This window comes from Carcharodon carcharias, chromosome 12, assembly GCF_017639515.1.
Source record: "Carcharodon carcharias isolate sCarCar2 chromosome 12, sCarCar2.pri, whole genome shotgun sequence".
Taxonomy (NCBI): Eukaryota; Metazoa; Chordata; class Chondrichthyes; order Lamniformes; family Lamnidae; genus Carcharodon; species Carcharodon carcharias.
The window spans coordinates 56,603,116-56,619,276 of record NC_054478.1 but is presented as its reverse complement, the minus strand read 5'-3'; the positions used below and the strand labels follow the sequence as shown (position 1 = coordinate 56,619,276).

General features: G+C 38.9%; 1 protein-coding gene across 3 annotated transcripts in view; it reads right to left on the bottom strand.

Moving 5' to 3' along the window:
• Positions 1 to 2,893: 2,893 nt before the first annotated feature.
• osbpl11 (oxysterol binding protein-like 11) overlaps positions 2,894 to 16,161 on the bottom strand; it is a 102,768-nt gene continuing 89,500 nt past the window's right edge. For 2 of the 3 annotated variants that reach the window (XM_041201606.1, XM_041201607.1), the window contains 2 exons: positions 9,011 to 9,164; positions 2,894 to 4,691 (listed from right to left, as the gene is read on the bottom strand). In XM_041201606.1, coding sequence (XP_041057540.1) covers positions 4,614 to 4,691; positions 9,011 to 9,164 — 232 coding nt within the window. In that variant the 3' untranslated portion in view covers positions 2,894 to 4,613. Of the gene's footprint in view, positions 4,692 to 9,010; positions 9,165 to 10,473; positions 10,655 to 16,161 lie in introns of those variants that run through there. The other variant, XR_005944616.1, reaches the window with a different exon arrangement.

Here is a 16,161-nt window from a genome sequence, read left to right as displayed (position 1 = left end):
TAGACCTATGCTTTGACACTTTACTACAACCATTACCACTCCCTTTGCCTTTTGTTCCATGATATCGTTGGTATTCAATCTCCCTCACCCTTGAACCCATCCCTGACTTTCCCTTTTGTTCCACCTGACCCTCCCCACTTTGTAACACCATAGAATCCATCATGTTTCTACCTCTCTTCAGTTCCGAAACTCGAAACATTGACTCTGTTTCTCCCTCCACAAATGCTACCAGACCTGCTGAGTTTTTCCAGCGCCTTCTGTTTTAATTTTGGATCTCCAGCATCCGCAGTATTTTGCTTTTATTTTAGTATTTAAATTAAACTGTGGGAATCAGGGAACGAGGACACCATAAAATCAGCCATGATCATAATGAATGACAGAGCAGGCTCGAAGGGCCGAATGGCCTACTCCTGCTCCTAGTTTCTAAAACATCTTGTATTTATATAGCACCTTTAACGTACAATAATAACATATCTTTTCTGACCAGTCTGCCATGTAGAACCTTATCCAATGCCTTGCTAAAATCCATGTCGACTACATCAAACACACTTCCCCCATCGACCCTCGTTACCTTTTCAAATAATTAACTCAAGTTACTCAGACAAGACCTTTAACAAATCCATGCTGTCCTTGATTAATGTGTCTTTCTGAATGACAGTATAGGCCCTCAGAATTTTTCCAGTAATTTTCCCACCAGTTAGGCTGACTAACCTGTAATTACTAAGCTTATATTTTTCTCCCTTTACTAAACAGCAGTACAACGTTATCAGTTCTCCAGTCTTCCGGCACCAAGCCTGTAGCCAAAGAGAATTAGCAAATGGTGGTCACAACCTCTGCTATATTTTCCCTTGCTTCTCTTAGCAGCCTAGGGTATTACTTATCCAGGTCTGGTAATTTATCTACTTTCAAAAAGATGCTAACTTCCTTAATATGTCCTCTCTCATTTATCTTTGTCCTTTTCTATACCCACCCTAAAACTAACTGAATTAGGGCACTATCATCAAAATGTTTTCCCACCAATACTGCTTCCATCTACCTTCATTCCCGAAAACTTAAGTCCAGAATTACTTCTTCCCTTGTTGTACTTGCTTTGTATTGGCCAACAAGAGTGCTTCTGAATGTATTTTAAGAATTTTGTGCCTTTTAATTGTTTAATCTTATCCCAGTTAGTAAGAGGGTGATTGAAATCCCCTTCTATTACTGGCCAATTGTTTTTGCTCTTTCATCTTCCTCTGACTGTTTGGGAGCTGATTGTACACTTCCAGCAGTGTGATTGTTCCTTTTCTATTCTTCAATTCAACCCTCATGGCATCATTTGATGATCCTTCTAGCAGATCACCCTGCCTCAGCTTGGTTACTTCTTTAACCAATGCTGCAAACCCGCTCCTTTTATGTCTCCTTCTCTATGTTAGCTGAAGACCTTGGAGCTGGGAATGTTGAGCTGCCAATCCTGGTCTTCTTTAAGCCATATTTCAGTAATAGCTATGATATCATACTTCCAAGTGTCTGTCTGTATCCTCCCCTCATCTGCTTTATTCACTAGACTCCTTGCAGTGAAGTATAGGCAGCTATATTCCATTAATTAAATAAATCTGGAACATAAAAGAAACTGATATCAGTAATAGTGACCGTGAAACTACTGGATTGTTACAAAAACCCATCTAATAACCAGAAGTGAAAGAAATCTGCTGTTCTTCCCCAGTTTGGCCCATGTATGACTGCAATATGGTTGACTCTTAACTGGCCTCTGAAATAGCCTAGCAAGCCACTCAGCTGTATCAAATATCTATAAATAAGACAAATAATAAAACAGGACGGACCAGCTAGCATCAGCCTAGGCAACAGATATGATAAACACATACCCAACCCAGTTGACCCTGCAAAATCCTCCTCACTAACATCTGGGAAGCTGTCCCACAGATAAGTCAAGGAACAAACTCAGAATCATCTCTCTCAGCCAACATGCCAGGTGCCTATATTACTATACCTAGGTGTGTCCTGTTCCATCTGTCGGGCAGGCTCACCAGAGATGGCAGCACAGTGGTCAGAAGGGAATAAATAAATAAATGCTGGCCTTACCAGCAACATCTTCATGAATTAATTTTTAAAAAATCCTTGATTTAAAATTAATAATTTTTCTTCAAGCCAGCAACCTGAAATTGAAAGTGTTAATTAGCTATTCAAAGGAGTGCTGAGATGATAATGTATAATCTCAAGCGTGTCAGGGCAAATTCGGTGCAGCACTGCATGCAATACCTGTGATACCAGGTGTCATCCTATTCTATTTGCCAAGGAAAAGGTTTGTTCAAACAAACATAAAATGTAAGATATTTACTGTTCTTACTGTGAAATCTGTATACTGTTCACTTAATGGATTTTGTTCAAAAGAAACCAGTTGTTACTTGAAATTAAGTCTTGCCTTGATGTAATGCTTTTCAGTGCACCTTCTTTAGAGAGAATCCATATGGTGGAACATCAATATTTTGACAGTCAGTATATGGAGCAAGAGTTCTCTTAAGATCCTTGTGTTATCCTAATGTTTAACTAGATACTGGGCAGTAAAAGCTGAACCTAATCATGGAGGATGTGATGGCTGCTTCAGAATTGCCCAATGATCCTTAACCCAAAAGAATAACCAGCAAAAAAGCCCAAAATTTGTGACAATACCAGAGTATTTCTGTACTCTTAACTGAGGGAAAAAGTTTCCTTCCAAAACACAGCTGCAATCAACTACATTCAACACATTTATAAAGACTTATCTGAATTACTGGTTGTAGCCACTATTCATTAACCTAGTTGTAAAGATCAGCTTTACAACACACATTCTGCACTTACAATTGACAACTGAAAGGTGCAAATAGGAAAACTTTAAAATAAAATATCGTAAAATTGATTGTTTTTGCAGTATATTTAATTCAATCTTTTCACACTTGCTACTACTACAGGAGTGTCATTTTGAGTTTCCTTCAGTGCATTGTACATGATTGCAAAATATACAGGACTGTAGCATCTTCAAAATGTTGTGTGACTATCAATACACTTTCATTTTGATTTTAAACACAATGAGTAATGATGTTTTCTGCTTTAGATATTAAGATACCTCAGATGAAAAATTCTACAGTATGTGTACTGCTCATTTCTCTCCTAAATATCCCAGCAACTAAACATGATAAGGTTTTTTTGAATTCAGATCTGTCCTGTTAAATTTCAATTAAACTTAAAAAAAAAATACAAACAGAATCTCACACAAATGAGTGACAACTTATCTAACATGTGGAACATTGCAGAACTTCTAAGCTTATTTTGTAAGCTATGTCTTTCACATAAATTAGAAAAAGCCATCTTTCAACTGTCAATGCATGGACTGCAAAATTTATTCCATGAAGCGTGAATAGTGCTTTCACTGTCACAAGGTCAAAATTTAACTAAAGAGAAAAAAATTCATGTGACATAACAATTAATGGTCAGCAGTAACTTGTGGCATATCAGATTTATTGCAATGCTCAAGAGCCACACACGCAAAGAGTAAACAGCATATCTCAGCAATGTTAGTGGTTCCAGGTTTTTCCACCAGTGTGAAAGACCATAGTTTACTTTGTGCCAATAGCAATCATGACATATGGGACTTTTCCACTCATGAAGCAAATCATCATGGTTTCACCATCACTAGAGACATTTTTTCTATATTGTTCCCTTGAAAGTAATTATTTTAAAATCACATCCTCATACTTATGCTGGTTTACTTACTAAGTCGTTTCTGCAAGAAACTTGAAACAAATAATTCATAAAATTCATTATACTTTCAGTTCATGAAGAAAAGTTAACTCAGCCATAATTAAGATGCAACAGACAATGTCACATGCACTAACTGGAAGACTATGCTAAAAAAAATACAGCGTAAGGCACAATGCTTCGGAAACGAGGTGTTTTGAATGACATTACTCAATGTAACAAGAACTCTGTTTTCAATTTGCTTACCCTTCGTTGGGATTTTTTTTTAATTGCCTGCAATTTTTAAAGAAATGTACTTAAAAGGAATTTCTTACGACAAATTTCTCCCGAATAGACTTTTTCTTTAAAAAACAACTTAAATAATAGATTAAGCCAAAAGGTCACCCTGGCATCTTTTAGTTACAACAGTTCACAGGCTGAATCAACAGTCCTGTCTCTCAGCCATTCTTGTCAACTGCACAAACAAGCCAAAAAAAGCACTACACTGTGCCAGTTAGAAATAAATCTTTGTTCTGAGGCAGCATCAATCACTGAAGCAATACCTCTTTCAAGTACTGGTGTCAAAATAATACAAGATCCTTGCCAAAAAGTAATTTAAGTCAAAAGGCTTTAGGTAAGATACAAAATGTAGTTGAAGATAAAAACTGCGTTCACTTGTTTTCCTTAACTTTAAAGTCCCCTTCATGTTACCATGCCAATGTGCACTTAGAGCACTTATACAATCTCATACAGACACACAATGTTGGATAAAAGCAGCTGAGAGATTAACTGCATTTTACATTTTAATATGAAGTCATTATGGCTAAACAACATTGGTCACAGCTTTGTTTCTGAATGCTTATTACTTAAAGCCATGTTGTTCTAGTCCAGTTGCGCAGAATCTAAGGTGCTGGTGCAGTTGTCTCAATGCTGTCTCTTGTAGATCTCCATAGTGGCTTGTAGTAGATCCATGCATCACCCTACAAAAGATGGGTCAAAGAAAAATTTTGATATCTATAGCAGGTTTAAATTTATAAATTAAGAGGGGGGGAGAAAGTTTTCAAAGATGAGACACCAAAATGTTGGCAGAGGGATTGGGGATCCTTGAACATAAATCACAAAGTTAACTTGCAGGTACAGCAAGCAAATAGAATAGCAAATGGTATGTTTGCCTTTACTGCAAGGGCATTGGAGTATAAGAGAATGGAAGCCTTGCTGCAATTATATAGGATGTTGATGAGATTACACATGGTGCACCAGGTACAGCTTTTGGCCTCATTACCTAAGGAAGGATATCCTTGCCTTAGAGGTGGTGCAACAAAGATTCACTATATTGATACCTGGGCTGAGAGGACTGTCCTATGTTGAGAGATATGAGTAGAATAGGGCTATATTCTCTGCGACATAAAATTCTTAGAGAGCAGGGCAGATGCTAAGAGGCTGTTTCCCTTGGTTGGAGAGTCTAGAAATAGGGACATAGTCTCAGAGTAAGGGGTCAGTCATTAAGAACTGAGATGAGGAGACTTTTCTTGACTTAAAAGGTTGCACGTCTTTGGAATTCGCTACCCAGTGGTTGATGGATTTGTTCAAGAATGAGACTGATAGATTTTTGAGCACTAAGGGAATCAAGGGATATGAGATAGGGTGGGGAAGATGATGTAGAAATTCAGCCATGATCATTCTGAAAAGTGGAGTAGGTTTGATGGGCCAAATGTTCTACTTCTGCTCCCATTTCTTATGGTCGCAAAATGTTATTAGGCATAGAATGCTTTTCCAAAAGGGAATAGCCAAGATATCTTCTAAGGGAAGGCTAATAGTTATGAAAAGTAGAAGGAACATTCAAATGGAAAAGTATTTAACTGCAGGAGGGCTAGATTCATTGAGTCAAGAAGGGGTCTTGTCCAGGTGGATCACAATCAAAAATTGGGAGACGAAGCAGTAACTGAAAAATAGGAGGCCGTAGGGGTCGGAGGTGCAGGAGCATGTTGGGGGGTAAAAAGGCATCCAAAACCAGGGTTGCCCCAAAGACTCAACAAAATATAGAGGATAAAATGAGACAGAAAAATGTTCATAATACAGTCGAGAACAAAGCTAATATGGAAAGTACAGAAGAGATTACAAAAGGGAAGAAGAGGGGAAAAGTGTATGAGATTAGATCAGCAGCTAACATAAAAAGGCAACCCAAAAGTCTTTTGGGAACACAAATAGTAAAACGGTAATTAAAAAGGGTAGGGCTGAGTAGGAACCAAAAAAGAAAGATTCTTGTGGAGTCAGAGGGCACAGCTGAAGCATGAAATGCATACTTTGCATCTGTTTTCACTGGAGAAGAGGGTGCTGCAAATATAGCAGTAATAGAGGAGACAGTTGAAATACTGGATTGGATAAATAGATAAAAGATGTTTTTTTAAAATTCTCAAAGACAAAAAGTCACTTTATCCAAATAGAATGCATCTTAGGTCACTGAAGGAAGTAAGGGTATAAATTGCAAAGGCGCTGGCTACAATTTTCCTTTGCACTTGGAAATTGGGGTGGTACAAGAGAACTGGTGAATTGAAAACATTACACTCTGTTCAAAAAGAGAGGTAGGTGATAAACCTAGCAGGTACAGGTCAACCAGCCTAACGTCAGGTGGACTTTTATAGATGTTATAGCCACAGTCAATGTTAATTGCTGTGCAAACCAAATCCCAGAAGGAAACTTGGCTTATGGGCCACACCCTTTTTTTGTATTCTGAAAACAAGCAGAAAATGTACTGATCTCAGCAGCAAGAAGTCCCGTAACACGTCTTGGATTTAAAAAATTAAAAGTAAAAGTTTTATCAACAAGAATAAAAGAAAACTTAAGCACACAAGGTTACAGTTGCACAGTTAAAAACTTTCCCCCAAAAGATGCCCTACTTGGTCAGACCCAGAAGTAAACACCTTTCAGGCAACGCTCCCTTATAGATGTTTAACTATAAAAATCCAGTAATATTACCCAAGGCAAACTGCTGTAGCTTTAATAGGGACATAACACATGACCTCAAACTCTCTCCCATTCCACTGTGGAAATCCAAAACTTCAGGACAAGACTGTTTGTTGCAGCCCAAGACTTCTCTGGCTTGGCTGGATGGCTGATTCAAACTGCATCTTCTCCCTGCCTATAGCTGTTTCCAGGAGATCTTCCATACACAGCCAACAGCTATAACCAATAGCTCCATCTCCCAACAGTTCAACCCCAAGCTCTCCACAGTAACTCCAAAATATCATTTCCTCCCATTTCATCTCAGATTCCATTGTTCTCACACCTCTTTGAAACTCAAATCCTTTCAAATGTACCCCTCCACCAGATAACCTGTCTTCTAGTAATCTTTGCCCAGCTTAATTAAATCATTTATACACACACACACAACCTTCTTTACTGAATAACACAATATTTCTCAAAAATATTAAAAAATAAATTCCATTTCTCATAATAGACAATTATTTGGGGCAAAATAATTGAAATTAAATAACTGCCATTTGAAAAAAAACATGGTTTAATAAACAAGTCAGCAAGATTTGTTAAAAGATTTGTTAAAGGCAAATAGTGTTTTATTAACTTGATTAAGTTCTTTGGTGAAGGAATGGAGAAAGCTAATAAGGGTACAGCCACAGGTCTTGTGTATTTGGGCTTCCAAAAGGCTTTTGACAAAGTACCACATATTAGACTTGTTGGTAAAATTAAAGTCAATGGGATTAAAGGCAGAGTAGCTGAAGGGACATAAAAATTAGCTAAGGGATAGCGAGCCGAGAAGAGTGGTGAACAATTGTTTCCAGGCTGAAGCATACAGCTGTATTCAGTAGGAGTCTGTATTAGGACCATTGCTCTTTTTGTTACATATTAATGACCTGGACTTGCATATAAAAGGACATAATTTCAAAGTTTGCCAATGACTCAAAATTCAGAAATCTGGTGAACAAGGAGAATTATAACAGATCTAGAAGGTCAACAGACAGGCTGTGAAATGGGCAGGCACATGGGGGATGAAATTAAACACAGAAGTGTGAAGTTATACATTTTGGTATGAAGAATGAGGAGAGGCAATATGAACTAAAATATACAGTTTTAAAGGGTATTCAGTAACAGAGACACGAAGGTGTTTTACTTTGAAAATCTTTGAAAGTGACAAGTTGAGAAGACTATCAAAAAAGCATATGGGATGCTTAACTTTATTAATAGAGACAGAGCACAAAAGCAATGAAGTTATTCTAAACCTTTATAAAACACTGGTTAGGCCTCAGCTGGAGTAGTGTATTCAATTTCAGGCACCACACCTTAGAGATGATGCCTTTGAGAATGTATAAGAGATTTGTTGGAATGGTACCAGGGATTAGGGCTTCAGGTATGTGGAGAGAATGGAAAAGCTGGAGATGTGCTTAGAGCAGAGAAGGTTAAGGGAAGGTTTGATAGAGGTGCACAAAATCATGAATAGGTTTGATAGAGCAAATAAGAAGAAACTTTTTTTCCAGTGGCAGAAGGGTTGATAAGCAGAAAGCACAGTTTTAAAGCGATTGGCAAAACAACCTGAGGCAACATGACAATATTTTACTATTTTATACAGCGAGTACCTGTGATCTGAAAAGCATTGCCTGGAAGAATGATGAGAATCAGATTCATTAGTAACATTAAGAAGACAATTGCATAAATGCTTGGAGAAAGAAAATTTCAGGGCTACCAGGAAAGAGCAGGTGAGTTAGATTAATTGGATAGCTCTACCAATGAGCCAGCACAATGGCTGAATGGTCTTTTTGATCGTATCTTCTATGAAGATTTGAAGCAGAAAAAGACAGGGCTGGAGAATGCAGGACATTGTAATTAGTTTTGTATTGATCTAACAATGGGCTAGCACAGAAATAATGGATCACATTGCCTATTTCAGTGCTATAATTTTCGAAATCAACTTGGCAACAGGACTGACAGCACAGATATTCACCAGCAGCCTACAGTAACTGCAACAAGCTATAAAACAAATCCTGTGAAAATAATATTTATTCAGAGAAACCTGCACGCAATTTAGAATCATCAGGCAGTTCAGTAGAAGTTGCAGATTTCAGGGAATAATTGCAGTATTTGGCATGGAGCCCCCCAAAAATACCAAAATTGATAGAGATGGAAACACTCATCAAAACAGCAGTAAGGCCTCCTTTTTGACCCTGAAAAATGGCAGTGACCAAAACAGCATACAAATAATTCAAGATTCCTCAGTTCTACAAGGATGTTACTAATATATACTTAAGATTTTTCCATGAATTATAAGGATCTACATTTAAAAGGTTACCTCCTGATGGAAATATTTTGTCTGCCATGGTGTCTCTGTTTCTGCACGATGTCGTGCTTCTGATCTCTGACGTTCCTCCAGTAAGCTCTTATATTCAGTTGCCTTCTCTATGTTGCTTATCCTCAAAGCTTCGGTAACACGTTGCCACAAGTGTCTGTCAAATATACAAATTACACAATTGGATACATTATACAGAATTTATTGGTCATCCCTATCACACCTGAGAAGGTGGTTGAGAGTCATGCTGTTAAACCACTGCAGTCCATATTGTTAGTTAAGGAGCTCCAAAATTATGAACCATGGGCCAACACAGAAGTCATGGTAGCCAACAATCTTTCAGGGCATGGTGCCAGAAGGGACAGAGGCAGAGAGTGTGAGAACGAGAGAGGCACACACACACACAGAGGGAGAGTGGGGCAGAGGGGGAAGGAGTGAGCCAGGGAGACACAGAGGGAGAGAGAGAGGGGGAGACAGAGAGAGGGGGAGATGGAGAGAGAGAGGGGGAGACGGTGGGAGAGGGGAAGACGGAGGGAGAGGGGGGGAGACGGAGGGAGAGAGGGGGAGACGGAGGGAGAGAGAGAGCAAGAATGTTACTCATCACTTATCAACAAGAAGCTGAATATTTTGCTGAAGTGGGCATGGACTGCTTCATTATCTAAGCAGTGTCACGAAACTATAATAATTTGCATAACATTATTATAAGGTAGGTTTATAGGGGTGAGTATGGATAATTCTGTGTGTGTGATTTAATTGACTTGGAGTCAGCTGGGCTACAAGCTTGAAATTATCAAAAGGAGTTAAGTATAGAAGTGTACTTGAAATTCTAATGAGTAAACATGGATGAGATCTTAGCATATAAAGTGTGAAGGAAATTTGCATTTTTAGATAAGTGGAGGAGTTGTTTAGATTTCAAAGGGATGGTAAAATGTTTACAACTGGCAAGATAACCAAGGCCAAGCAGTGTGTTTACTTTTCCCAAAAGGAAAGAGGTCATATTGGCAACATGAAAGATTTTTATATTATAGGAAAAGTAAATTTGCAAAGACATATGGAACAATGAAATTTACAGGTTAAAGAGAGAGAAAAACATATATAAAGGGGAATGAGAGAATATGTTGGGGGGGCCATGTAAGGTCTATCAGGGGTGTGTGAAACAGCCTTGAAGAAGCCTCCAGCCATTTTTGCAAAAGTCTGCTTTGTCAAGTAACTAAAGTTGGAGAAAAGCCTTTGGAATTCTACTGTCAAGTGGTGCTGTGGTAACTTGCTGGCTTGTTTTTTTTAATTTAAAATCTATTTTGGACTGTTGCCTTAAAGGGGGTGTGTAGTTGGGAGTTAGGTTAATTAATACTATAACAAATCCTAAAATTAAGTAATTGTAATGTTACGTATGTGCTTGAAATCTTTTTTGTTACAAAGAGCCTACTTCTTAACTTATGAAGTAGGGGTTGCTGAAGCCAACTAACCTCTAATAACCACAACTATACTCCTTTGTGCTAGAAATGACTCCAGCCACTGGAAAGATTTCTCCTTGATCCCCACTGACTTTAGCTTGACTAGGGCTCCTTGGTGCCACACTCAGTCAAATAATGGCTTGTTGACAAGGGCAGTCATTCTCAATCGTTGCCTGAAATTCAGGTGACAAGGCTGTAAAAAGATTCAGAACAAAGTATTCTGGTGGAACCCAAAACGTGCAAGCCATTTATTGACGACTCCTTCCATTACTTTGCTGATGGACAATTGCCAGGTTGGATTTGTCCTGCTTTTTGTGGACAGGACATACATGGGCAGAAACAGCAAACTACTATTGAGGTTGCGGGGAGGTGGGTGGTGTGAGGCAATGCAGGAAGGGTGAAAATGCTTCTTAAATGTAACTTGCACTCACATTTTTGTCAAAAAATGACAAGTCAGGTTAGCATTGGCTCAGTGGTAACACTCTCGCTTTTTAGATAGAAGATCATAAATTCCTTTATCCCATCCCCTACAATTCAGGGAGAATATCCCTTTTCTCTCAAACACAGTTTACCAGTTCATATAGGACTTCTACCTCTTTGATGAAATCACTACTGGTTGTGGCTGCTGGAAGGACTTTACACTGCTGCTTCACTCTAACAGTGTACTTTATGCTGCGGGCAAGGACTCCTTATCTATTATGAGACAAAGAATTCTCGCAACCTACAGCAATTTCCTGCACCCAAACACAAAAAGTAAGCAGATGTGTGAGAAGTACGCAAGCCTGGTTAGACATCTGCCTCAGCTAATATTCAATTCCCAAAATACCACGATTCAAAAAAATTAAAACTTAACAGCATGCATTTATATAGAACCTTTAATGTAATCAAACATCCCAAGGCACTTCACAGGAGTGTATTAAAATGAAATTAGACACTGAGCCACATAAGGAGATCTTAGGTCAGAAAAGGCTTGATCAAAGAGGTAGGTTTTAAGGACCATCTTAAGGAGGACAGAGAGGTGGATGGGTGGAGAGGTCTAGGGAGGGAATTCCAAAATTTAGGACAGCTGAAGGCACAGCCACCAACAGTAGGACAACTAAAATTGGGAATGCTCACGAGTCCAGAATTAGATCAGTGCAGATGTTTGGAGATGGTCGGGGGTGGTGCTAGTTAGCTCTGTTGGCTAGGCGGCTAGTGTGTGAATTCGACTAACGTCAACAGCATGGGATTCTGATTCTAACTTGAGGCCTGCCTCCTCACCAAACTTGTAGTAGAAACCATGGCACTTAGTTGGTGTTCAGCAAATAATCATTAAGGACCAGCCTTTGGGCAGAGAACTCAAAAAGAAAATATGAAGGTCGTGGAATTGGAGGAGATTAGAGAGTTAGGGAGGGACATGACAAAGAGGAATTTGAAAACAAGGATGAGAGCTTTAAAATCAAGACATTGATTGACAGGGAGCCAGTGCAAGTCAGAGAGAACAGGGGTAAAAGGAGAATGTGACTTAGTGTGAGTTAATACATGAGCAGTGGAGTTTTGGATTACCTCAGGTTTACAGGGGCAGAATGTGGGAGGTCGGCTAAGAGTGCATTGGAACAGTCAAGTCCAGAGATAACAAAGGATGGATGAAGGTTTCAGCAGCAGGTGAGCTGAGTCTGGGCGAAGTCGGCAATGTTATAGAAATGGAAATAGGCGGTCTGAGTGATGGCACAGATACGTGATCGGTAGGCTCATCTCAGAATCAAATATGACACCAAGGTTGCAAACAGTCTGATAAGTTGCCAAGAAGCAGCATGTAGTCGATTGCTAGGGAATAGAGTTTGTAGTAGAAACCAAAGACAATGGCTTTAGTCTTCCCAATATTTAAGTGTAGGAAATTCCTGCTCATCTAGTACTGGACAAGCAATCTGACAATTTAGAGACTGTGGTGGACTGGTTGTAGACATGTGAAAACTGGCACTATGTTATTAAATGATATTGCTGAGGGGCAGATAAGAAATAGGAGGGGACCAAAGACAGATCTTTGGGAACACCAGAGGTAACAGTGTGGTAGCATGAATAGAAGCCTTTGCAGATGATTCTCTGGCTACGATTAGTTGGACAAGAATGGAACCAATTGCACACAGCCCAACTAAACAGTGGTGAGGTGGAGGAGGAGAATGGTGTGGTCAACCTTGTCAAAGGATACAAGGTATGGGTAAGAATATGTCATGATATATGCTAGTAAGAGCAACATTAGGCCAGTTTGAAAGAACAAGGTGATCATGTTGTTATTTAATTTACCCAGCATCTATAATTGTAGCTGCAATAAATCACAGGAAAATGCAGTGTATTCTGAAGTGACTGCTCCATGTCACATCAGTTACTTGAAGTATTGTAATGTGGAGCTGATTCATTCTATTTCTTTCTCCCTCCTCAGATTCAATCCCCATTTACAACTAATTTTTTTAAAAAATTCATTCACAGGATGTGGGTTTCGCTGGCAGGGCTATCATTTATTGCCCATCCCTAGTTGCCCTTGAGAAGGTGGTGGAGAACTGCCTTCTTGAACTGCTGCAGTCCATGTGGTGTGGGTACACCCACAGTGCTGTTAGGAAGGGAGTTCCAGGATTTTGACTCAACGGCAGTGAAGGAACGGTGATATATTTCCAAGTCAGGATGGTGAATTACGTGGAGGGCAAACTCGAGGTGGTGGTGTTCCCATCTATCTATTGCCCTTGTCCTTCTAGGTGGTAGTGGTCACAGGTTTGGAAGGTGCTGTTGAGGGAGCCTTGGTGAATTCCTGCAGTGCATCACTAAATGTCATGAAGAATAATTTTCAGCTTGCCTGGTACCAAAAGGGAATTTGTCAGAGGAAGAAAGTGCTTTATTCATTTAATGAAAATCCATTAAACATTTAACTCGAGTTGTCAAATAATTTTGATCAATAATTTTTTTTAAATTAATTAAGGATACTGTCATTAAGCATGTGCTTTCAATACTTGTATGTTTGTTGGTAAAATGATGATTCAAAAAGCAGAGAGATTTCTTTTTCTTCTTGTGTTTGCCTTGCTTCCTTATTGGTTAAAATGCTGTGCAGCATGGGTAAAAATACAGGAACACAGGAACTAGGGTAGGCCATTTAGTCCCTTGAATCTGTTCCGCCATTCAGTGAGATCATGTTAATCCGCAATTTAACTACAAATATATGTCTTTGCCCCATATATCTCAATACCTTCAAGAACATAAGGAATAACAGCAGTAGATCATTTGGCCCCTCAAGCCTGTTGCTGCATTCAATATGATCTTGGTTGATCTTTGACCTCAAATCCATTTTCCTGTCGGTTCCCCATATTCCTCTATTCCCTGAGAAATCAAAGTATATTGATCTTAGTCTAGAATATGCTCAACAATGGGGTATTCACAACCCTCTGGGGTAGACAATTCCAATGATTCATAAACTTTTGAGTGAAGAAACTTCTCATCTCAGCCCTAAGTGATCAGGCCCTTATCCTGACTCTGTGCCCGTGTTTCTCCAGGCACAGGAAACAACTTCTCAGTATCTACCCTGTCAAGCCCCTTCAGAATTTTGTATGTTTCAATCAGATCACCTCTCATTCCTCTAAAGCCCAGATAGCATAGGTCTAATTTACTCAGCCTTTCATCATAGGACAACCTTCTCATCCCAAGAACTAAGTTAATGAACCTTCACTACACTGCCTCCAAGGCAAGTACATTCTTCCAAAATTGTGCTTACTGTGGTCCCACCAAAGCCCGAAACAATTGAGGCATGATTTTCTTATTCTTGTACTCCAAAACCCTTGCAAAAAAGGCCAACGTGCGTTTTGTCTTCCTAATTGCTTGCAGTGCCCGCATGCTAACTTTGTGTTCCTCGTACAATTATAACAAAATGTCTCTGAACATCAATATTTATAAGTTTCACACATTTAAAAATATTCTGCTTTTCTATTCTTATTACCAGAGTGTATAAACTCATACTTCCCCACATTATACATTAAATAAGATCATGGCCTCATCTCTACTTTCTTACCTGTCCCCCATAATCCTCGAATCCCCTGTGGATCAAAAATCCGACTAACTTAGCATTGGATATATTCAAGGGCCCAGGCTCCACGGCTCCCTGGTGTAGAGAATTCAAAACCGTGCCCCCTAGTTCTAAGTTTACAAGGTGAAACATCCTCTCAGCATCCACCCTGTAAAGCCCCCTCAGAATCTTATATGTTTCAATAAAATCACCCCTCATTCATCCAAAATCCAGTGAGTATAGGCCCAACCTTTCCTTTCAAGCCAACCCCTTTGTCCCAGGAAACAACTTATTGAACGTTCTATGAGCTGCCTCAAGTGCAAGTATATCCCACCCGAAGTAAAGAGGCCAAAACTGTATTTTCTTTTTTTCCTATCAAAGTAGACACCATTCACATTTTCACACATTATGCTCCATAGGCCAAATTTTAGCCCACTCACTTAACCTATCGATATCCCTTGCAGACTGTGCCCTCACAACTTGTTTCCTACCTATCTTTGTACTGTCAGCAAATTTGGCTACAATACACTCTGTCCCTTTATCCAAGTTATAAATATAGATTATAAATAGTTTTTGAGGCTCCAGCAGCGATCTCTGTGGTATCCCACTTCTTACAATTTTCCAATCGGAAAATTATCCCGACTGTTTCCTGTTAGTTAGCTAATCCTCTATCCTTGTTAATATATTACCCCCAACATCATGATCTCGTATCTTTTATGTAGCCCATTATCAAATATCTTTTCGCAATCTAAACGTATTACATCTACTGGCTCCCTTTTACCTAGCCTACCAGTTACATCCTCAAAAGACTCCAATAAATTTGTCAAATATGATTTCCCCTTTGTAAACCCATGTTGCCTTTATCTGATCATACTTTGATTTTCTAAGTACATTGTTAAGACTTCCTTAATAATAGATTCCAGTACTTTCCCTATGACTAATGTCAGGCTAACAGGCTAGTAGTTCTCTCTCTCTCATCTCTTCCTTCTTTCTTGAGTAGCGGAGTTACATTTGCCAACTTCCAATCTGCTGGGATCATACCAGAATCTAGGGAATTTTGGAAAATCATAACCAGTGCATCCTCTATTTCTGCAGCTACTTCTTTTAAAACCCTAGGGTGTAGATCATCAGGTCTTGGAGATTTGCTAGCTTTTAGTCCATTAAATTTCTCTAATACATTTTCTCTGCTGATACCAATTGCCTTAAGTTCCTCATTCTTATTCATCCCATGGCTACTCTCCATTTACAATTTGCATCTTCTATTGTGAAGACAGAAAATATTTGTTCAATGTCTTTGACATTTCCTTATTCCCCATGATTATTTTCCCCGTCTCTGCCTCTGAGAGACCAACATTTACTTCAGCTACTCTCCTTTTTATGTACTTATAAAAGCAGTTACAATCTGGTTTGTATTCCTGGATCGATTACTCTCATTCTACGTTCTCCCTTTTCATTAAGTTTTTGGTTGTCCTTTGATGATTTCTAAAACACTCCCAATCCTCAGGCTTCTTCTTATTCTTCAAAACAATATAAACCTCTTCTTTTAACCCATTACTATGCTTAGCTTTCCTACTAAGTCATTGCTCGATCTTTCTTACTGAAATTTTGCTTTTGATAGGACGTATTTTGTTGCGTATTTTGAATTGTTTCTTTAAATGTTTCCCATTGTTTATTTA